We start from the raw sequence: 25157 nt of genomic DNA on the forward strand, positions 1-25157 counted from the left end.
GTCCTATTGTTGTGTATCTTGTTGTTGTGTTAAGATTTTGGAGTTTTGCTGCTTTTGTGTTGTTCTTATTTGTATGTGTGTGTTTTGCTTTAGTTTGTTTGGTTTGGTTTGAATATTGCGAGGTAGAAGGGGAAAAAAAGACTATCTCTTAAACAACAAGCCATTATGTACTTAAGAGAGTCAAACTTCTTAATATTGAATGACCTGGATTACAGACTTGCGTTAATGCGCTAGAACTTGTTTCAGTCACAGGAATCACTCCCACCTGAGTTGAGCTGGTCATACACAGCTCAGGAAAACATGAGTCACTGCGTCTGCTTTTCTAATTAGCTACTTGAATCATATTGCTAAACAATTAATGTGAACTTAACATAATTGAACCCAATTTAAACAGATGGCAATTATGAGAGCATTTCTGCTGTGATTATGATTTGTGTGGTTGCTCTAGAAGTGTGAAGAAGTCATTTTCCTTAGAGGGCCACTGATGCATCCTAACACGGCTTCAGGGTTCGCATGTCGCCACGGTCTACACGTCGTGAGGAATACCAGCAGGTTTTATTTCAACTTCCAGGCTGCTCTTGCACCAAGGTTGTGGGCGTTAGTTGCTCACAGCTGTTGCCTGTTGAATAAAAATTTGCCATGCCTCTGTTGTAATCACATTGTGCGGATGCCAACATGGGCCTCTGTGTGAATTCATAATGACTCCGTCTAGCTGCACCCCATTTGTGCTCCTCATTTCTCTGTAGCGGAGAGATTTGACATTACTGACACTCAAGGACTGCAGCGAAGACTGAATGCAGAGCAGTTTGTTACATGTACCTTTTGCATTGTTCAGTATAATCATTTTCAATCCATCCGCTAAATCACAATCAGAAGGTATAATTCTGGGTGCATTTACCTCAGAACATTTTCTACCATCAATCCAGATGGTAAAAAAAAATGTTCCATTTGTTTTATGGTCTTTGTTTGTGTGTCACATAGTCATCTGAACCCACAGGAATGCTTTTATTTCATGGATCAGTGGAGTATTTCTGTACACTGAGGATGGGGTTTCCTCATTAATACCCTTTTAAAGAGCTCTACGGGTAACTCCTGGAGCTCTTGTCTGTTAAAGTGGCTCCAACGCGATAAGCATAACTCATATTGTCAGTGAATGAATATTGAACTAGCAGTTTGAAGCAAACTGCACTTTTAAATAAGTAGGGATGGAAATAGTAAGGAATTTAATGACTGATGCTCTGATTCAGATTTCACTAAGTGATTCTAACAGTTCTTTTTTTGATTTTAAGAAAAAAGAAAGAACAATTATTGGAAAACAGTTCAGATTGCATTCGCTAGAAGCAACCTGTTTTGACTCAAATTTCAGACACCAGAACAGTTAAATCCTTATCAGATCAGATTATATTTTACAATTCCTGGGGAACAAAACAGGTTGCTACTTGTTAACATTGCATCCAACAGCTTTGCTGTCTTTATCTGTCCTAAATCTTTATACCTTATTTTTAGTTCTGTGTTTTGGGTTTATTTATCAGTTGAGTTTGTGAAGCATGTCATGTGTTGCACAATTTTGGAGGAAAAAGGTTCAAGAAATCGTTTTGCTGCAAAGTATTCATAAGAAACAATGAATCACACTCTTGAAACTTTCAGGAGGCTCTGATTTTATCCCAGGCAAATCCAGCATTATGGATGTGACATTTTGCAATATGGATGTGACATATAAATGCTTAGTTTTACCAATATACCAAACCATCTGTTTATATTTTAATAAACCCTTGTTGATAAAGTCTAGACATCAGAAAAATATCAGCCTATGCATGAGTTTTCTATGCGTTATGGATGTGACAAAAAAGGACACAGTTTTTGAGACTACATACTTTGTATTTCTGCGAATTAAGATGCAAAATCCAGACGCAATAAAACCCAACAAATAGAGAAGCGATGGCTCTTCACAGAACATATAATTGTTATTTTAATTTTGAAGTGTCTTTTTATGAGGAATATGTACTGTTATGGATGTGACAAGCCTGAAAATAGCACTTTCCAGACTATGGAAAATCATGCACTAGAAATAAAAATGGTAAGGTTGAAATTTGCATGGAATTTTGTTCGCTAAGGAGAATTGTTATCGGCACCAAATTCCATGAAAATCGATTGTTTCTGGTATTTTTTCATTTTATTTTTTTAAGAAGCCAGTTCTCGTGAAAATTCAATCCCTAATCCCTCACAACACTAGTTCTAAATATTTTTCCAGCTAGTCAAGTAAAGGCAAAGACCAGTCTGGATCAGTATCGCCCACCATGTTACTGACACCATTTGTCATCGACTTTGCATTTCATTACAACAAGCTTTTGAATTGTTTCTTGACATGACGAATGACACTTCAGGTCATTTTCCTGAATGAAAACTTTTCGTTTTCCTGGAAGGGCATCATTTGCTTATGCACATTCCGGGGAAGCGCTCTCACGCAACGCACGCAGACCCCCTCTGCTTTACAGGTGTGGTCTCCAACTGCTTTCCCGGCTCCAGTCAACGGTCCGTGTCACGAGTTTAATTTCTCCTACCATCTGCTGGCTTGAAGCCCAGCGCTGTAGATCATGAGCGTTTGACAGTTACAAACTGCGTCTGTCGAGGGCGGCCTCTCCCAAGGACTCGTGCAATATGGCTGGGTGGAATCACTCACCTGGAGTCTGTATCGGCATCCCTGCCGCATTTTCGAGGGCTCCGCGGTTTAACTTTAATTGCGGGATTTTAAATAAAGACTAGTTCGAGTTTCGGCCTTAACCTGCGGCTTGGTGCACAATTCAAATTAAAGGCTGTTTTCCCTAATTTTGACTAACGTCAGTAATTAATCCTGATAGAACATGTTTGTAGCTGCCAGAACTCATTGGACTCACTAGCGTTTCACTACAGCAGATGTGTTTACAACCCTTGTCCATATAGTAAGCTCTTTCCAATGCAGTTTAGGTTAAAGGAAATGACCTCGGATGTGTGACACAGGCTTTAAATCCTTAGCGCTGCTATTGTAGTGCTGTAGTGGCTATTCTTTGACTGATGTTGCTCTGGTAATTGTGAATAAACAGCCCTGTGGCTTTGACAGCCATGCTTACTAGGCCGCGTAATTGGAGCAGTTCACACTTTGAGTCGTCGTATGTCCGACAGCCTGGTCAGTGTAGCTTTAGGGTGAAATGGTCATAGGCTTTCACTTTCAAAAGCTAAATAAATTGAATAATGTAGTCCGGTGAAAAAGAGAGGTAAAAGTGAAGGGGAAAATATGTGAAATTATTTGATTAGGGGAGGCTGTGCTGTATAGTGGACATCATTTAGATTGCAGAAATGTGGATATGAAGCAATTTACTGCATAATAATAAAAACAAAAAGATTCAAATGTTTATTAGGTAAATTCACTAAATGCCATAGTTCCACAAATGTATGCCTGGCATGTAATCTATAACAAAACTAGTCACTTTATTGCACAAATAAGCATGGAATGAAGCTTGGAATGAATTCAGCTTTGGAATCACATGAATAGATCTTTTCAAATGAATTTAAACAGAAAAAAACTGTAAAAATCAAACTTTTAAATGGTAGTGTATTTAAAATAATAATAATAATTATTAAAATATATAAAAAAAATACTTTCAAATATGTTTAATGGCAATAATATCTTTACGTTTACTGGTATCTTTTACTGGTACGTTTACTGGTACGTTTATTGAGTATTTCCAGATATCTGAGTATTTCCAAACTAACCAAAAATATTCAAATCGAACCTTTTACTTAAGCAAAATGTATTCAAATCTCTTTTAAGATGCTACTGGGGTGGAAAAACAAAACAAAAAATGCAAAAGGAACAGAACGTTCCGAGGCTGTGAATGAAAAACATTCAAGTTTTGTGGTTATGTGTGGCATTTCAGGTCGTTAGGTTGTTGGTTTGGCAAAATGTGGTAGGAGTGGCAGTTATACAGTCTGTTTTATGTTTAGTTTGATTAGCTCAGTGTCAGAGCTCGAGCACAGCCTGAAGAGAAGATGTGTTAATAGCGAGGTTTGTGTGTTTGATCTGTGTTGTTCTGTCTAACAGACTGAAAGAATAAGTAAAGGCTGTCACATATACTGAGCCGAGGGGGCTTCGTTTACAGCTACTGCCATCTTACACTATACTCATTCACTTTAAAGTGAACTCTATCAGAAGTAATGCAACTAAACAGGTGTTTGAATGCGTCAGCACTGCTTGTGTTTGTGGATCGTGTATTTATATATTGTTTAAAGTTTTTGTAGTGTTTACTTTATTTATTATAATTAGAATATTCATTTACCAAATAAATGCAGACATGGACTCTGAAAACTGGAGTAATGGCTGCTGAAAATTCAGCTCTGCCCTCACAGGAATAAATTACATTGTACAATATATATAAAAACAGAAAACAGTTATTTAGAATTTTAGGTAACACTTTACAACAACGTTTATTAGTTAACATCAGTTAACTACATTAGTTAACATGAACTAAGAATGTTAGTTAATACATTAACTAATGTTAACAAACGATACCGTATCGTAAAGTGTTACTGAATTTTAATTAGATATCATATTAACATTATACATTTTAAAATTCTTTTTTACTATAGCTTTGATCAAACAAATGCAGCCTTGGTGAGCATATAAGATGTCCACTCTTATTTTAAAAATATTTAAATATTATACAGACTCTAAACCAGTGGTTCTCAACCTTTTTTGGGCCAGTGTCCCCCTACCTATTATTCAGGTCCCTCACCGCCCCCCCCCCCCCCCCATCAAATAAATCATAGTCTAATTGTCCTCACTGAATATTAAAGTTGATTATTATTAGTATTTTGTGTTTATAATAAGGACTCTTATTATATTTATAGTAATTCAAATGTGTAGGGTCATTACAGTTTTTACAAAATTAATTCAAGGATGCATTTAAATTGATCAAAAAAGACAGTGATGTACTTTTTTTTACAGTAAATTATTAAAAAAAAAACAGTAATAATAACATTCATTTACAGAGTTTTTAAGCAAATTGGTGATTTTCATTGCTACAGCTTCAGTGTTGTTCCGATGCTGATATACTTTATTGCCCCAAATTTAAAAAGACTAAATAAAAATTCCTGTTTAGAACATATCCATAAGGACATTTTTACATAAGTGATTTTAGTTTGTTCTTCCATTTCTGGAACTCTTGAACACCCTTTTTACTGTTGTGATATGTTTGTATACTTTTTTTCGCAACGGATGAATTAATACGCATCGGACTCAAGTGTGCAAGGTTTCTGTGCGTGACAAATTTTTAGGATTACGAATACGAAAAAACGCACACGAAAATTTCGGACTCAGTGTGCAATGACCTTAACACTGCTACACTGGCCGCGAACGGCGCAACAAGTTCATTCGCGTTCAGGCGTTAAAGCACATAGATCCCGTTATAATCAGTCATTCAGTAACTGAGCGTGAGCGCTATGCATTCCGCACGCTTATGCTGCAGACAAGTTGACAAATAGATATAGAAAGTGCGCTTTGATGCATCCAGTGTAGAAATGGCATTAGGATGTGGCAGACCATTTTCTTCTGCAAGTTTCAGCTCATATATTCGGTTTAAACTCGTCTTAACCAAACGCCCCCCCAAAAACACCTCAGCGCCCCCCTTTCAAAATTATTGCTTTCAGCGCCCCCCGATGCTCTCCCAACCACCCCCGTTGAGAAACACTGCTCTAAACTTTTGAACAGTACATTGTAGGGGTCAAAATTATCGATTTTTTCTTTTATGCCAAAAATCATTTGAATATTAAGTAAAGATCATGTTCCATGAAAATATTTTGTAAATTTCCTACAGTAAATATATTAAAACCTAGTTTTTGGTTAGTAATATGCATTGCTAAGAACTTCATTTGGACAACTTTGAATGCGATTTTCTCAATATTTCGATTTTTTTTTTCACCCTCAGATTCCAGATTTTCAAATAGTTGTGTCTCGGCCAAATATTGTCCTATCCTAACAAACATACATTAATGGAAAGCTTATTTATTCAGCGTTCATATGATGTATAAATCTCAATTTCAAAAAATGTACCCTTATGACTGATTTTGTGGTCCAAGGTCACATATGGGTTGGAAAAAAATAAAAATGCAAATGGCATTATAATTTCAAAATTCCTTTATTAATATTTTATTTATGGTAATAATTCTGTATATAGAATATTTTTATTATATTATTTTATTTGCTTTTATATATTTTTTTAATCATAATACAATTAATGCATTATATTTGATTATATGATTATACATCTTTTTCCTTTTTTTCTGATGTCTAGATGAGACCAAGCATGCTAATTCTGACCAATAGGATATCAAAACTACTAAAAAATAAAAAAATACTAGTAACAATTAAAAAAAAAAACATTGCTAAACTGCTTTTACCATTTTAGCCACCAATGTACCATGCATCGTTAGTAAGCATAGAAAATGTAATTAGCCAGATATTAAACAAACAAACAAACAAAAAAAAACATATGCTCCACACATTTTTTTTTATCGTCACTGGCCTATGTGAGACCAAGCGTGCTCTCTACGTCTAAATAAGGCGCTCTAACAGATAGCAGATCGTGTGATTTCCACACAGCTTTCATGGCTCAAGGTGACTCGGGCCGTTGCGCTTGAGTGGAGTGAGCAGATCACCCTTCGGTTCTGGTAATGGGTCACACATGTGCTGTTATGTACAAACCAGTGTGCTGTAGCATAAATAACAGCTATGTGCCTGTGGCAGAGCTGTAGATCATACCGAGACACAAGAAACTGGAGGACACATAGGAAGGAGGGCGAGACGGAAAAACCAGAGAGACAGACCCATGCGAATAAAGGAGAGAGAGAGACTAACGTCACACCTGCCCAACATTGATTAAGTGACTGTTGCAGGGAAGTCAGCCTGAATATTCTGGCCAGCAAGAAAAAGTGTATTATTTCAAAGGTCGTGGCATGCATTACACCTCTTTCCCCGCCACCGACTTAGATAAACAACGTGCCGGTGAAATACTGCAGACGGGACTCTGCCACTTCTAGGGTGCGGTTCACCTTTACACACGTTGCATTGTTATTTACTACATGTGTCTGTGAGGTTGCAGATCTGCACGGCCAATTATAACATTTAAAGCTGAGGATGTTTCAGGCAGCTATTGATTATGCTGGGTCTGTTTTCTACCTGCAGTTTGGTCCTTAGGAATTCCTAGCATTGCTCACAATTAAAGTGAACCAGGAGATCTGACCTCAGTGAAACCCTTTCGGACTACATAATCGTTGTACACTGAAACTGTCTTTCAAAAACAAGCGTCTGCCTACCTAGACAGCATCATAAGTACATCATCATAAGGTAGTCAGTGTAAGCCAGTCAAATAATGCATTGTGATGAGCGTGTGCAAGTACAGTATACTCATTAACTTTATTTCATTATCTTTCATTATATACATTGTATGAATAAAATATTCAGGTTGATAGTATTATAGATCTGTATGGAGTTGGTACCTCTTAGGTTTTTATGGATTTATTTGATCCAAAAAGATTAATATTATGAAGTATTATTAAAATTTATATTATTATTATAATTTAAACTTCCTATATATATATATATATATGTATACGCTGTTCAAAAGTTGGGATCCCTAAGACGTTTTTTTAAACGTTTTTATTCTCATCAAGGTTGTGTTTTTTGATCAAAAATACAGAAAAATAAATTACAATGTAAAATAAAGTTTTTCTGTGATCACAGCTGAATTTTCTGCATCATTACTCCTCTATTCAGTGTCACATGATCCTTCAGAAATCATTCTAATATGCTAATTTATTATCAGTGCTGCTTAATATTTTTTGGCACCTCTGATAATTTTTCAAGGATTCTTTGAATAAAAAGTTTTAAAATGGCATTTAAAAAAAATAGTAATAATTCTGACAATATACACTATTGTTCAAAAGTTTGGGGTCAGTACATTTTTATTTTTTATTATTTATTTCATTATTATTATTATATATATTTTTTTTAGAAATTAATAGTTTTATTTAGCAAGGATGTGTTAAATTGAAAAAAAAAAAAGTGATAGCTAAGCTAAGACTTACAGTATATTGTTTTGAATAAATGCTGTTCTTTTTAACAAAGAATCCTGAAAAAAGTATAACAGGTTCCAAAAAAATATTTGGCAGCACAACTGTTGCCAACATAGATAATTCTAATAATAAACCAGCATATTAAAATTATTTCTGCGGGATCATGTGACACTTAACACTGGAGTAATAGCTGATAAAAATTCAGCTTTGCGTCACAGGAATAAATGATAATTAGTATAAAGTAATATATTATAAAGTAAATTGAAAGAAATTATTTTATATTTTAATAACATTTCGCAATATTATGGTTATTTTTTTCTGTATTTTAATCAAATAAATGCAGCCTTGATGAGCATAAGAGATTTGTTTAAAAAATAAACATTACAAGTCTTATCCCAGTCTGACCCCAAACTTTTGAACAGCAGTGTAGATATATTTTGCAGAACCTCTTCCATGTATGTTCCTCCCTAGGAGTGCTCGTTCAGTTTATTCATGTGATAATTTTGTAATGCAACTTCTTGCTCTTTTCTAAACGGCTAAATGTTTTATCTGTCTGGTTTCATTTTAAAAGCACTCAGTCTTGTCTCCAAAAATGCAAATATAATAGCATGTAAAAGTTATCTTGTACATCAGCCTGCAGGCAAAGTAGTGTTCTGCCGTCTGATATCAGGCTGTCACTGATATCACCTATCCCTGATGTCATCTCGCATGAATGAATGCTGTTTTGTTCGGATGCTGTGCCTGCCGTCTTTCACTTGTAATTGCTCTGATTCTCTAAAATTGTGTTATTTGAATGTATTGAGGCTATATTGAGAGTATGATCTAATTTGAAAGTAAAGTGTTGAAGTGCTTTTTTCCCCAGCTTAGTATGCACAGACTACTACAGAATGAATTAGCCATTTCTAGGTTGATTTTTATTTTGCTTAAATTCTTAATGGGCAACACATCTGTCTAATTTGTTGTATTTAAGTATTCAGTGATGTGCCAATGAAGCAGATTTTTGGCAAGCTGAATAATGTAAAACGCCACTTTCTCCAAGGGAGGACAAACCTGGACTTGAAATGATCTCTGGAAATTAAGATACGTAGTAAAATGGATGGTGTTCTGTTGTCATATATCATTACAGAAACCCTTCTGCTCCCTCCATCAAAAGAGATGTCACCCCTAATTGCTGTCATCCATCACTCTCATACACACTCTCTGGAAATTACAAGGACATTTGTTTCTCAAGAACTGTCAATACTTTTACAGAAATACTACACTGTTTTTAAACAAACTATTAGTTCAGAAGTTGCCTTACCTAAGTAGACAGATTCAGTGCAAACTGTCAATGATGTGCTGTCCAAGTGAATTTGTGGAACTTTCTTCTTCTATAACAATGGAGACCTTCACATACTTAAAGTAATAGTTCACTTTCTTGTATGACATTCTTTCTTTTGTGGAATGCAAAATGACGAATTTTGAAGAAAGTTGATGCTTTGAAACAGATGAAATCGTACCAAACCACGTAATAATGGTTATTATATGCTATATTTTCAACCTTTTGAAGTCTACCTTCGCTTTGTGTAACATGAACTGTACTCTCTTGTCAAACAAGTACAATTGAGCTTTTCTTTCATATTTCATGTGCCCTATGTTTGTGCGTAGATCTGTGGTTATAAGCCTAAAATTTAAACCTATTCATCATATAGCTGTTCATTATTTCTCTTCTTGACTTGGATTAAATCAGATTAAAGGCTTTTTATGAACATTTTGAAGTTTAAAGCAAGTTTTGGTTATATGTACTTTCACTTGAGGGAAGAAATATTTCTTCAGGCTGTGCTCATTTCAAAGATGAATGAAAGTCTTATATGCCCAGAGGAACACTAAATGATGATGTAATTTTTAAGTTTTGGGAACATTATCCCTTTAAAGGAATATTTACTCAAAAATGACAATGCCAAAAAATTTTAATTTTGAAGACAGTTTATACCAAAACCAAAAAGCTCCTGATAAAAAAAAAAATGTAATGTAATATTGTAGTAGTTATAAACTAGAAAGAAAAGAATAATTTTGTTTTTATATGGAACTCAGTTTCAATCAATTTTTAAGTTTTTTTTTTTTTAGAAAGATGAAGAGAGATACAGAGAGGTTCTCTATTTGGGCTTTTGTTTTTCTGTACAAAGTAGGAATTATTGTCTGGCTGAAATGGGCTCGTGAAGGAATAATGTAACAGGGCTCAATTACACTTAGCATTTTCTTAAAACCTGTATTTTCCACTACCGAGTAAGGTCTCATATCCGCGGCTATAAATGTACCGATCGCCTCGGTGATTTGTTTTGCCCTGTTCGAATCTGATGGAAGTGCCTGCCTGAATACCGCGGGGATAGTTTGTAGTGTGTGTGTTTCTAGTTTTCAAATGAGTTGACATGTTTGAAGTATTGCCGCTGATGTAGATTACGGTCGTGTAGCAGATGCGACATACCGTTGTTTTTTTTATCCACCTCTCTCTTGCCATCACCCTCATAACTTACAGGAAGTAAGTGCTCCCAAACTCCAGACCTGTTGGTTATAGGAGGATCCTCTATTTGTGGTCTGATAATTGCATTAACGTTACTAGACATCTTGCAACGACTGACTGGAGTAGTGTTTGGGGGTGGGAGGGGCAGTCAGCACGTTGCCTGTCATGTCGTTTGGGCTGCCTTGTTGAGCGTAGTAGCACTGAAAACATTATATTTTACACACTTTATTCTTTTTTATTTTTTTCAAGCATAAAAGTATTTTTCTGAATCGTTCGGTTCGTAATGCGTACCGAACCGAAAGCCTCGTACCGAACGGTTCAATACGAATATTGGATCTAAGCATGCGTGATCCATCTCTGAAGAACGGCTTGTCCTCGTGTGAGTGCCCCACGGTGCTTCATCACTATTTGAGCATCCTCTTTTGCGGCGACGTGTTTGTGCAGGGTGAGAATAACTCTGGCTGACGTGGACGTGGAGAGCACTCGGGCTGTTTCACAGTGGGGTCTGAGGACAGAGACTTGTCTCTTCAGCGGGGTTCTGATTAGACCCATCACCCTGCATGCCATGCTCTATTCTCCCTGGTAATTGGAGCTGGCAGGAGGTTGGCATGTGCCCCTCCTGTCCTCCATTTCCCTCTTTATCCTCCCACGGTGACCCTCCCCCACCCACTACTCCTCATGTCGGATCCACTGTAATGCGTGTTATGTCCCTCTTTGCTCTGACCCAGCATTGAGGACATGAAGCCTATGCATGTCTCAACCACATGTACGGCAGGCTTGTTGTTCAACTGGGTAACTGGGTTCACCGCTCCCTTTCTCCGCTCTTACACCCGACCACCTGAAACGCCATTGTTATTTTCTTTGGCAACCACGTTGATTTGTTTTCGTAATGATGCAGAGTTAGTTCTTCCCCATTGTTTGCTATTAGTTTAATTCATTGGCTTCATTCAACACTCAACTTTTGTAAATATCAGATAGTTATCGCCTACTTTCAAGCCTCGATCTTTTCTTCTTTGTTTCACCTTTATCAGATTGCTCATAGCATTGAATAAGTCTCGGCTCGTAATTTACTGCTTCATGGAGAACAATGTTCCTTCTGTTTCCGCAAAACTGATTACAGATGGGTTTGTGGTATGCTACACTGTTAACTCCCTTTTGTGGTCACATGCATCGATAAAGCTGGGCTGCTTCTGGACTGGTTCCACAGCCAAGGAGATAATGCAATAGATTGCCATCTGCAAGGGCCTGCACGGTCTTATCGCGCTAGTAAGGTCTCATTAAAAACCCGCTCTGGGTCTTTGGATGGCAACAGTAGATTTCCCATTCAGGAAGAAAATTTGATTGGGTGCTATCACGGTTACTATTGTTACTGCGGCACCTGTTTATGGAGGTGGTCACAAGGTCCTAACCACAAGCTTTAAAATACTCTGAAGAACCTAGGAGACTAATGCAAGCTAAAGATTATTTTTATGTTATGGCCAAAGGTTTTGTAAAAATAAAACACAAAAAAAATTAATTTTACAGGTGAACTTCACAACATTGTAATGTGAAGTATGGAAAATTTGGGATTTTGGGATTTACTAAATATAACGTTTAACTGTATTTTTAAATTCTTCATATTTTAAATGATTACCTGAGTATATAGAGATGCGTGAGAAATCAAATATCTAATATCAACCAATACCGATACAATTTCTTTAAGAGTTATGAAGTCAGAATTGCTAGAAAAAAGTTTATATCATGCAATACTGATTTTATAACTTCCAATTGCGACTTTTTATCTCACAATTCTGACTTTATTACTCAGAATTAAGTAAAAAAATATTGTGAAAAAATATGTGAAATATTACTGCAAAAATCAAAAATAGCTGTTTCTATTTTAATATATTTTAAAATGTAATTTATTCATATGATGGCAAAGCTGAATTTTCCGCAGCCATTACTCCTGTCTTCAGTCTGAATTATCCTTTATCAGTGTTCCCACGAGTCCTTGAAATCCTTGAAAGTTTGTGATTCTGAAAAAAAAAAAAAGTTCAAGGTACTGGAAAGTTTTTGAAAATAAACATATAGATACAGGTCTTTCAAAGTGCTTGAAAAGTTTTCTGGGAAAAATTCATATTATTCCCTCTGGTCCACTAATGTGTTATTTCAGCAACACTTTGTGACCTATGCATACTAGCTTGCTTGGTTTACGTTACACGCATTTACGTGTTTCCCACAACTGGAAACATTGCAAATAGGTTGTGAAGTTCGAATAAAATGACACATTTTGACACATGAAAACTGTAACAATGTATCTTACAAGGTAACCCAATATAACCTTGCTCTCACTTAAAACGTGTCCCCACATTAAGTCTTTGAATTTGAGGGTATTGGACGTGGAAAGTCCTTGAACGGTCCTTAAATTCAAAGTGAATATTTTTGTACATTTTTTCAGCATTTTTTGATGAATAGTAAGTTCAAATGAACAGTTTATTTGAAACAGAAATCTTTTGTAACATTATAATTCTTTGTCACTTTTAATCAATATAATGCATCCTTATTGATTGCATGTAATTTTTGTGCTACTTAAAGTTCATTAAAAGTAAACGCAACTGAGTCTTTAACTGGGTCCTTAACACTACCAAAACATGTTAGTTTAAGGTGAATAAACCCAATCTTCATCAACAATGAACAATAGAGCCGCACCCAGTGTAAAAGAAGAACATGATGCCTAAAGGTTAGACGATGTTTTGGTAGTCATGAAGCTTTGCATCACAGTCGAGCTGCTATCTTTGTTTCGCTTGAAATGCCAGTAGGCTCAACCGCATTTTTAAAGTAACATGATACAAATAAGGTGTTGACGTTGCATAAAAACTTGAGCCTGTACTCTTTGTCTGTAATTGTCAGAATTGCTGCTTCTCATATACCATGACCTCAGCCGGTTGCGTAACCTTTCAGACAAAGGTAAAACAAAACTCTGCAACACAAGCAGAGAATCTCAGAACATGACATCACGGTCATTAAAGTTCAGATTCTCTCTTTTGACTGCTTGCTGCAAAGCTTTCTCGGCCTTCCTCCTACTTCCTCCTCATTCCGTCCGCTCTCAAGTTTCTCTCTACTCCTTACAAGATGGCATCCCAATTACGCACCAAATGTATCACCCCGACGGAGCCAAACACCTTGTCATAACTGCTTCGGGGAAACAATGAAACTAGCGTTGGCAGGCTTTTTAAATTCAAACCGCCATCTGCTGCAGCGCCCACATGTATGATGCGGCAGAGACTCGGGACAGAGTGGGACATTTTGTAGATGTTTTCCCCTCTTACCTATTCATCTTAGTAATTGAGTCCTTGCTTGACTCAATATAAGCACACACGGATTGTATTAAAAACAAATTTCTGAGCTTGGAGTCTTCTGTTTTTTAAATCCTCATGCATAGTAAAGAGGTGTAAGTGATAAAAGTGCTTTCAGGATGGAGAATGGAGCTTTTATTTAGGAAATGCAAAAGCCTAACCGTCAGTTTGTTTCCCGCTGTGCTTTTCTTTCATGAAATTTTGTGGAAATCCATCCGTTTATTGTTTGTTTTTACCTTCACATACCATTTATTTCTATATTTATTATAACTCTCTATACCTGTAAGGACGTATCTGTAATTATAAACAATATTAACAAGAAACATATTAGTAACATACTTTTAAAAGAGTAGTCAGCTATTTTTTCCCTCTCTAAAAAGAGTAGTGATGAGTAGGTAAAAAAGTAGAACAGTGTACATATGTGACCCTGGATTACAAAACAAGTCATAAGGGTCTTTTTTTATTAATTGGGGTTTACACATTTTGGCCGATATACAACTATTTGAACATGGTGCAAAAAAATCTAAATATTAAGAAAATTGCCTTTAAAGTTGTCCAGAAGAAGTTCTTAGCAATGCATATTGCTAATCAAAAGTTAAGTTTTTATATATTTACTGTAGGAAATTTACTAAATGTCTTCATGGAACATGATCCTTACTTAATATCCTAATGATTTTTAGCATAAAAGAAAAATCTATAATTTTGACCCAGGCAATGTATTGTTGTCTATTGCTACAAATATACCCGTGCTACTTAAGACTGGTTTTGTGGTCCAGTGTCACATGTGATGAAGACTTCAGACACATTAGTAGCCTAATAAAAGCTGTTTTAATTTTACAACATGTTGAGGTCACATGATCATCTGACTACTACTCATTTGATCTCTCTTCATCCACACCACTAGGCGTCAGTATAAATCTAACACAACTTTCACATTAAAAAAGAAAAACATAAATGTAATAGTAATGAGTAGGGGAGCGCGGGGCACAACCTAACACTTTTTGAATTTCGCGGTTTATGTAAATCCTCGTGGGGTTCAGAGTACAATTTTTATCCACATTATTTTCACACTTGTCTAGCACAAATACATCGCTTTGTTTCATATTTACAGTGTATACGTTTTTTGTTATTTACCTCAAATGAAAGAAAGTGAAACGTGACAACATGCCCCGTAGGTGGGGTACATTGTAACATCTGAGGGGCACGTTGTAACACGACCATATGACAGCTTCAAATATTATCTGATCGAATTAAAAAAAATATACACAACAAACTAAAATATTTTGTCAATAAATAAACTTTTTCAAATAAAGTAATGACGTTTTTAAAAAAATAAAAATTGGAGTTTGACAATGAACGCATCGCAACAATGCTTGAAACGGCCCTGATCGCAACACACAACTGTACAGTAGTTCAAAACAATGTGGACAAATAGATGAAACACATTTAGACATTCAGAAAAACACTCCCGCCCCTCCACACACAGCTCTCATAGAACAGGACACACAAAAACGAGCCAAAATGCTTTACATTTCTTGAAATAATAACTTCTGAACCTTAAACATTGATTGTCAGCCTTTATTCACCTGTTTCTTGTGGTTTCTTATCAAAATCCTTAGAAGTAAGTAGTGTAAATTGCATCGCTAATGTCATAGAATAGCATAGTTTAATAACAGCGGGGCATATTGTAACACAGTGTTACAACGTTCCCCATCTGCGCCACTGGAATATAATAGTGGTTAGTGTCTTCTGCTGGTTTGTGAAGCATTAATAAACTATCTAAACTGATAAATAACAAATTGGAGATTAAAATAATAGCAGATTTGTCTAATTTTAAATGAATACTAAAAACCGAAATGAAAAGTTTATTTCAGCCAGAAATGTACTTTTACTATGGTAAAATAAATATTCAGCGATATCTTCAAAAGGCTTTTGAATTTTGGAGCTCTTTTTTCTCTGCATAGTGTTGCTATGGCAACTAGTAAATACCGTAAATTTGGTTATGCTAGCATGTGTGGAAATATTTAAACCACGTGTGTTACAATTAACCCCGCGTTAGTTTGTGCCCCGCTCTACCCTACACCTTTAATTAGAAGTGTGTATATATATATATATAAACATACAGCACAATTATGTCACTTACTTTGCACTCCAAGACACTTAAGAAACTTTTTTTCTTCACTTTGTCACCTGAAACACCTGGAGCTTGCATTTTTCAACTTTTTTTTTTTTTTTTGCCCAGCTGAGTCTGAAAAACACGTCTTCACATTGCACTCAGGAGAAACAGCACAGTTGGTTTTCTCTTAGATGTTCTTGTGAGCCCTGTTTCCTCTCTCGCATGCTGACTATGTGACACTTGGTAGGTATTATTTGTATGTTCTTTCTCAAGAAAATGTATTCAATTGTTTATTCAGAAGCCGCTCAATGAAAAGGACCGGCATAGTGATACAGCCCACACTCCTACAGGTAGTTGACCTCTCCTGAGCACACCGAGGTAGAAATGTACGCCTCGATACATGACAGCGCATGTGGTTTCTGAAGGTCACACTTGAACAAAAAATCTTGCTGCTTTTGCTTCTTAATGAGGCATAACTTGAACAGCCTTATATTCCAAGTTACCTTGTACTGCAAAGTTCCCTCCAGTGCGGATTCAGCGCAGCATTTTCCGCCTCCTAAATTATTCTTTTTCAATGTTTTCATAAGAGAGCTAGCGATTCGTGAAATAACCCTTTTGAGGTTTGCCCACTGTGTTATACATGCGTCTGATTGTCCTGGAACACTAGTCTCAAATTTGAAGTCATAGTCTTTTGTGAGAGCTTTTCGATTCAGTTATACGAGAAGCATTGCTTGATGCTTTAAGGATCAATACACCAATGATTTAATGTTTAACGCACCAGAATAAGAAGACAAGATCTGTCTGTAGTACCCTGTAGACTTTGCAGTGGAATGTTTGTCATGTGCAGAGGATTGTCTCAAACTGAATAATTCAGCCTTGCCCTTTGGCTTACCTTGGCATCAAAGAGAGTGTTATGTTGCCGTAATGTTGTTGCTATTGCAACTGTGAATATTACGCATGCTGGGCTTTCATCCAGACATTTGTGTGAATGTTTGAGGAGAAAAATAATATTTTTTTAATGAACGCCACAACCGTAGAATTGCTCATTTTTATGTGTTTGAAAACCATATGTTTACAGCCTTGCCCACTTGCTATTCTGTTTCTGATATAGTTATTGTTCATTTTCATATTTTTTCGTATAATTTGTGTTAATTATGCAAATGTTTGATACTTGGAGATATCTGCTCTGTTACTCCTTGTGTAGAAATAGTGAAAGGCGTCACGGTCTGTATCAGAGTGGAAACAGTGTTTTCCAAACCATTGAAGGACAAAGCATTATTTGCCAACTAGATTTGCATTTGTAGAAGAAAACAGCAGTGTTTGCAAGACAGCAAAAGAAACATGTTAAAGTTTAGGTAAGCAGATTTAGGCTGTGGTTTTGCATAAATTATGGATAAAGATGTTAGAAAGAAAAGAGCAAACGCAATTTAGTATACAAATGAAAAATGGCGACAATTGCGACAATTGAATTTTTTTTCTAAAATTTCATAAAGTAATTGATAAAGTTCAAGGTCAATAGTCATGTATCTATAAAAGCACATTTAACAACAACAGAAGTTGTTAGTAATAAAAAAAAACAGACAGAAATTATAATAACAGTGATGAACTAACAAGGAAGAATTTATCTTTTTTTATAATAAAAAAAAACTCATTACAACCTTAGATAATGTGAAAATCCAATGAATAAAATTAGGTCTTAATGCTGGGTGTGAAAAATGGCAATGTTATTGCAGAAAAGTGTGAAAAAAGTCTATCAATATTGTGTTGCCTTGCTAGAACAAACCAGATTTAGAGCAAACCAAAAGTTTAAAACTTAAAACTTAAAGCATCCATATGGTGTTAGATGTTAGAGTAATGGCATACAAAGGTCTTGAGGATTAGCCTTGCCATGCTTTGATCTTATTAATGCACAGGAAGGTCTTTTTCTGGCAAGTGAATTGATTCAGTGCACTAATGAGACTTGTCCTGGATTTGCTTTTGCTGGACAATTACATTTGGCTCAAATCTCAAACCCTTGATTCATAGCAGTCAGAGTTCTTCAAGATCATTATCCTTATTTTGTAAATAATTCCCATTTTGGCTCCTGGCTTGACCTGTTATTTCTTTTTCCAGAAAACCAGATTCCTCATGGCTTCCCCACCATAGATATGGGCCCTCAACTGAAAGTGGTGGAGCGAACAAGAACAACCACGATGCTTTGTGCCGCCAGTGGGAACCCTGACCCAGAGATTACTTGGTTCAAGGACTTCCTGCCTGTAGACATCAACGGCAATGGACGAATCAAACAGCTTCGTTCAGGTAAGACTGGCACACTTTATTAGCCTTAAACTACTTGAATACTCACAAATATAGATACAGTTCTGTTTGCACTTCCTGCTTATTAGTCGATTGTTTTACTACAGTTTAATGAATGCAATATTCCCACGTAATAAAAACTGGAATGTCAATTGTTTTTGTGCAATGTCAGTGGTTTGGTCTGCCCATTTGTCTTTGCTTACGATGGAAGGAGAAATGTATTGACGTGGCTATAACGTAAAATGAGTCTTAAGCCACGTGCAAATGGTCTGGGTAATTGTAGGCACCCTTACGGGAATGTGAGAACGCCACGGAGAGGATCAACCGCTCTATTTACATTGTAGACCTTCCTAATGGATAGACCGCTCAGGTCTGACCTAGGATCAGACGGATGAACAGGACTTTGCCCAGGCTGGATTAATGGCTCCTGACTGACTCAGAGTTTATCCCTCTCCACTAAATCCACTTCATTTAGAGGGCAAGTCCACAGCAGAGCTCATTCTCCAGTTTCTAGCATCAGCATCTAAGTACAGAGCTTACAAATACACAATTGAAAGTTTGGACTGCCACTTTGAATCCTGAATCATCCCTTCATCTTGCTTATTTCAGGAAGCTTATTCCTGAAATATTTTAGATATACATAAAGTCAAATAAACATAATGTACTGTTCCACCAAAGATCAAAACATTGCTTCCTAAAAGATTTTATCTCTGGACGGCACGAGGCGCAAAGCTTTATGGCCCTTATAGGATACTCATAACATAAAATTATGACAATAAACTTGTCTAATCTGGTTCATCTGCCTGTTTTAGACTTTAGGAGAATGGTGAATTACTTTTACTTCTGTTAGATAAGCCTTTTCTGATAGACACTGCTAATGGCGACGTAACCTTACCTTGTGATTTTACCAGTAGTTTAAGTCAACATGAAATGAACTCTGTTTACTTTCTTAGGTGCATGATGCATAGCTATTCATCTGACTTTAAATAGGCTGCACTAACTAAAAGTGATGCAATGACTGCTGACGATTGGATCTTTTATTTAAAAAGCCAAAATTGTATTACTAGAGCCACCATATTGCGCATTCATAGCTTTACTAGTGAACCATCTTAGATATTATACAGTGTTTGCCAATAGACAAAAAGCTGTTTACATATTGTTTTAGGCTGGTATTGTAGTTAGGAAGATTTTAGCTTTTCTAGAAGCTAATGCTAATGGTTAACACTATTAAAAAGTAAAAAAGTAGTTGAATAACAAGTCAAATACAATTTATCATTCTAACAAGTCCTGCTCTTTTTTTCTAATTAAATATTCTGTTTTATGCTGAAATGGGCATTCTCAAATTCTGGAAATAAACAGATGGAATGAATTTCATGTTGAATTTGAATCACATGTACAGAATTGCTGCTAGCTGTTTCTGCTATTCTCACACCAAACTTGTCACCTAACTTGGTGTGGTCTGTACTTTTCTGAAGAATGCTGTGAACAAAAATAACCTGAATACACATTGTTTCACTAAGCTCTGCAAATGTTCCTTAAAGCGTCAGGTTTGGCAGGACTATCTCAAAATCGTTTGCCCTCGGATCTTTTTTTCCAAGCTAATTCCGTTGCACCAGACAGCCAACATTCAACTAATCCTCGGAGAGCAGTAGTCTGGCTCAACTTGATTCCTTTCTGTTTAATTAAGCTTACTTTCATTTGATTCCCTCCCTTTTGTTTTCCTTATCTCTATCTTTGTCTATCTCTCTTGTCTACTAACACTTCTCTTCAATCTTGTTTGCATTCAATTTACTTCACCTAGGGGGTTCACCGATACGAGGTAAGACAGCTGAAATGTGTCTCACGAAACGTCTCGTTCATTACCCGTCTCATCATCACCGCTGTCATTTCCTGCTTGTTCAGTACATACACAACCTTTGTCCTAACATTCAACCTGTCTGTGTTCTGATGTCTATATCTGCGGGAAACAATACAACAGAAATACACTATTGTTCATAGTTTAGGGTCAGTAAGATTTTATTAATATTTTTTACCAAGGTATTTTAAGAATAATCAACATTCTGTGATCATTTACACAACCTATGTTCTTCCAAACCTGTGGAACACAAGATGAGATATTTTGAAGAATGCCTTGGTCGCTGTTTTACAAGCAGTGAAAATGTATGTTCATAAGAGTATATTTTGAAGAATATTATGTCGCACAGAAGACAAAATTTGATGAAGGAAATAAAATAATTGACTCTTGCCAGTTATTGTGACATGCATTTGTTGTGGATATTTTCTGAGACCCGAGGCTTATTAAAGTTTGCAATGAGTTTGGGATTCAGGCTGAAGGCTGTCTTTAGAGTCTCCAGAGTGTCTCTTACATTCCAGTTGGGCTGTGATGAAATTGAAATGATTGAATTTGCATACTACTTATGCTAAAATGAGTATGTATGGGAAATGAGGGCACAGCCCTGATTGTTAAGATGGCGCGTTCGATCAATCACACAGTCACTCTTAGTTCTGAATGAAACATGGATTTCAAAAACACGATTGCTAGAGGCGAGTGCTTGACAAAACCGACATTACCCTACTTCAGTCGTACGGTTGCAATCTCAGTGGTCTAAGGACCCCTGGAGTTTGACTGTAAAAAGTCGAAAAAGCAAAAAAACAAAAAAAAAACAGAGAGGGAAAAGTATATTGCACATAACAAAGGCTTGTTTGTTACCGCTGTCTGTTGTAGCACGCCAGCTCACCTCAGGTTTATGAATCAGGAAGTATGTCTGGCTTGGTAGGGGGGAAAAAAGCTGACACTGCCTTATGTTCCCAAGTGGTTGCTGATTTTTACTGGCTAAATTTTCAATGTTCGTGGGTGTGATGTTGAATTTCTCTTGTTTTCAACAGCAGGTCTTTGTTCAGTTCATCTCCCCCAGCTCATATTGTTTTGTATCTCTGTATCAATGAGAAATATGTATCATCTACATTTTATGTCCTCATCAAGACACACAGTTTGTCCCATAGTGTGTATGTGTGTTTTCTTGAAAATGCATGAGGTGGCATTCATCATCTCTGGTTGGATGTTTTAAAGGGATAGTTAGCCCAAAAATAAAAAGACTGAGAATTTACTCAACCTCATGTTGTTTTAAATGTGTATGACCTTCTTTCATCTACACAAGATATTTTGAAGACTGTTTCAATGAAAAAAACAACAACTTTATTGTATGGACAAAAACAACTCTTCTTTTGTGTTTTGGAGAAGAAAGAATGCCATACATGTTTAAAACAACATGAGGGTTAATAAATGATGACAGAATTTTCATTTTGGAGTGAACTATCTCTTTAATGTATGTCACATCAAACACTTAAAAAATTGATGATTAAAAAGGATTATACATGTTTGTCTGTAACTGTCAAAGATGTTAAATGCTTACTGAAAAGTGGTGATTTTCACATTATTCGTTTAGTTTAGATGGAATTTTATATTATTTGTCTTCATTGTAGACCCTTTACTTTATAATATGGCACCATCAGTCAGATGTTGTCAGGACTGAGGGGTGATGGCAATCAGCGCTGAGCAATCTCCGAATTGATTAGTAATTTGCTGCTTGTCAGGGTAGGAAACACCACCAATCAGTTTTCCCTGAACTTGGAGATTGGGCAAGGTTAGTGGTGCATGTTATTTCTTCCCTGCAGCACTGGGATGCTGGGAAGTAGTCAGGGGTAAACTGCAGGTGATAACCTATGCTGTGGTGGTACAACACTGCCAGAGGTAAATATGTGTGCTTTTGCTAGATTAAGAGCCTGGCTCAGTCTTGTCAAATCAAACGCTGTATCTGTGGTTAGGACACCCGGATTGATTTTCCGTTTGATGTTCCTGCCTATTTTAAAGTGGGTAGGTCTAAAATATCTGCTGCGTATAATGCTGTTTCACATTGTAGTGATTTGACTCTGAAGTGATTATAGTGATTTGTATTCTGAAGTTATATCTTCAGTAAATTAATAAATACACCCCCGGTCAAAAATTTTAAATAAACAAAATTTTTTAAGCCATTTTATATGCTCAAGACTGCATTTATTTGATCAAAAATACAATAAAAACAATAATTCTGTGAAATGTTGTTACAATTTAAAAGTGTAGAGTCTTTAGTGGCACACGATCCTTCAGAAATCATTTTAATATGCTAATTTTGTACTTAATTATCATCAGGTATTATTGGTGCTCATTTATTAATAATGGTTCTTATTATCATCAATGTTGAAGACGGTTCTTGGTGCTTAATATTTTTGTGTGAACCATGATCTATTTTTTAGGATTATTTAAAGAAAAAGTTCATTCTAACAACATTTAGCACCAAATCAGCATATTAGAATGGTTTCTGAAGGATCATGTGACACTGAAGACTGGAGTAATGGCTGACATTTTATAAATACACTGATGAACCATTACGTTATGACCACCTATTGGATAGGGTGACCATATGTGCCATTTTTTTGGAGACACGTTCTGGCCAGGATTTCTATATTACCTAAAATAACCAGGTTTTGGCTGTTTGCACTGTGCAGATGGATTATTGTATAACATCTATGTACCGCGAGAGCTATAGAGAGCAGAGCAGCGGCTCCTTATGCTTTCAAATCGTTCTCGTGGTACTTCGATGTCATACAACAATCGGTCTGTGCAGCAGTGCTTTAAGTCGAACACACTTATGTACACATATTTGCATCGCTTTGTCCGTTCTCTGTAGATCCAACTTTCTCACGTGCCACGATTGGTTAATTATGTACAGTGCCTGCATGTTATTGGTCTAACTACTTTTAAAACATTATCTTCAGCACATATGAAAACAGGAGAACAAGGTCCAAATCTGGATGTTTTAGGCAATTTAGAAATCCTGGCCAGAACATGTCCCGAAAAATGGCACATATAGTTACCCTACTGTAGGACCTTTAGCCTACAAAACAGCGTTCAAGCAGTGAGGCACTGCATTGACGAAGTGGCGATAAGTCTCCTAAAGTATCTGGTATCATAATGTCAACAGCAGGTCCTCCATGTTTCGTACATTGTGGAGTGGTGGTGATGTAGCACAACCCCCTTTTCGATTGTGTTCATGTCAGGGGAATTTAGAGGCCAAGGCATTAACAGAAATTCACCATCATGTTCCTCGAGCCACTCCTTGACGATTCTGACAGTGTGGTATATGGTGCATTATCCTGTTGATGGCCATCGCTGGCAAGGAACACAGTTGCCATGAATGGGTGCACTTGATCTGCAACAGCGTTCAGATACCTGACAGCTGTCAGGGATTTTGCTTTTGGGATAATGAGGGCTAAAGCATCCCAAGAAAACATCACCCACAGCATAACACCACTGTCACCAGCATGTATCCACTCAACAGTGCATTCAGGTGCCATAGTCTCTGTTGGTAATCGAATTATCTGCACTCTCTTGATTTGTCAGACCAGGCCACTTTCTTCCAATCATCCACAGTCCAATCTCGATGATCTTGGGCCCATTTGATGCGTTGCTGGCGATGGGGTGCACTTTGCATTGGCACCCAGCTGGGTGGTCTGCTATGTAGGCCCATGCGCAGAAGGCTGCGATAAACACATTGCCCTGGTCAGCACTGTTGTAGTTGCTGATGATTTGTAACACTGTGGCCCTGCGGTCGCTGTGAACATACACAATAGTCTCCTTTACCCTCTGTCATCATTGGGTAGTGGACGACACATGGCTGGATGACAGTTTGTTGTTTGGTCATCCACGTGCCACTTTTGATACATACTTACTACCCACAGTGCATGCCGTTTTCAAGATTGAAGTTGAAGGACATCACAGTTTGTCCTTTCAACAACTCTGACTGGGCAGCTTTTCCCATTTTGACACGAACACTCTCCCGACCAAAAGCTGGTCTTTGAGTGGTATATATACCATTTGGTTGCCAGGTGCCCTCATTGCTCTAGGCTAGGGGTGGTCATAATAAGGGTTGGGTATCGAGAACTGATTTTAGAACCGTTTCCAAATTTTCAAAAACCAGGTATTTGATAAGACACGTGCATTTCGGTTCCACTTAACGATTCCAGCAATCGCATTTTAATGTTAAGTTTAAAATCAAACGATTTAAGCGGAAGAATAGAAAGAACCTCTGCACTGTTTGTGTGCAGCGCACACATCTCAAGCGCAGGGTTGCCAGGTTTTCACACCAAAACCCGCCCAATTGCTACTCAAAACTAGTCCAAAAGTAGTCAAATGGAATTTTGAGGGAGGTCCCCCAGTAAAAATTGCATTCTAGGGGCTTAATATAACATTATTTGGGTTGCTTTAACCCACGGACATGAAAAACAGCCCACGGCAACAGTGTTAAAGTAGCCAAATTCCACAGGAAATTGGGACTTATCTTTCACTTTTACTGCCCAATATGCACAAAAATACATCAGTATATCATCATAAATACATCCTTTTTTGTCGAAAGTAAAAGTAAACAGATGAGAAAGAAAACGCATGTGTAACGGTATTTTTAGATTTGCGTTTTTAGGCAAAAGTTCCTATTAGACCTAAGTGTTCTGTAGGCTGCTGATTTAGTTGACTTTTTGTTATTAGAATTGAAACTGGGAATCATTAAAAACTGTAATCGATAAGCAGAATCGGAATCGGAATGGATACAATTCAAACAATACCCAACCCTAGTCATAATGTAATGGCTCATTGGTGTATATGAAAATAGAAAATATGTACTTTTAAATTGCAAAAATATTTCACAGTATTACTGTTTATTAGTGTACTTTTCATCAGATAAATGCAGCCTTGGTGAGCATATAAAAGACT

At 36.7% G+C, this 25157-nt stretch overlaps 1 protein-coding gene across 9 annotated transcripts in view; it reads left to right on the forward strand.

Annotated features, from left to right (window-relative positions):
- ptprfb (protein tyrosine phosphatase receptor type Fb) overlaps nucleotides 1-25157 on the forward strand; it is a 224462-nt gene that overhangs the window by 119932 nt on the left and 79373 nt on the right. For 5 of the 9 annotated variants that reach the window (XM_073848873.1, XM_073848876.1, XM_073848878.1 and 2 more), the window contains exons 5-6: nucleotides 18170-18355; nucleotides 20154-20171. In XM_073848873.1, coding sequence (XP_073704974.1) covers nucleotides 18170-18355; nucleotides 20154-20171 — 204 coding nt within the window. The remainder of the gene's footprint in view (nucleotides 1-18169; nucleotides 18356-20153; nucleotides 20172-25157) is intronic. The other 4 variants (XM_073848875.1, XM_073848877.1, XM_073848879.1 and 1 more) reach the window with 1 other exon arrangement.

The sequence above is a fragment of the Garra rufa genome, chromosome 10, assembly GCF_049309525.1.
Source record: "Garra rufa chromosome 10, GarRuf1.0, whole genome shotgun sequence".
Taxonomy (NCBI): domain Eukaryota; kingdom Metazoa; phylum Chordata; class Actinopteri; order Cypriniformes; family Cyprinidae; genus Garra; species Garra rufa.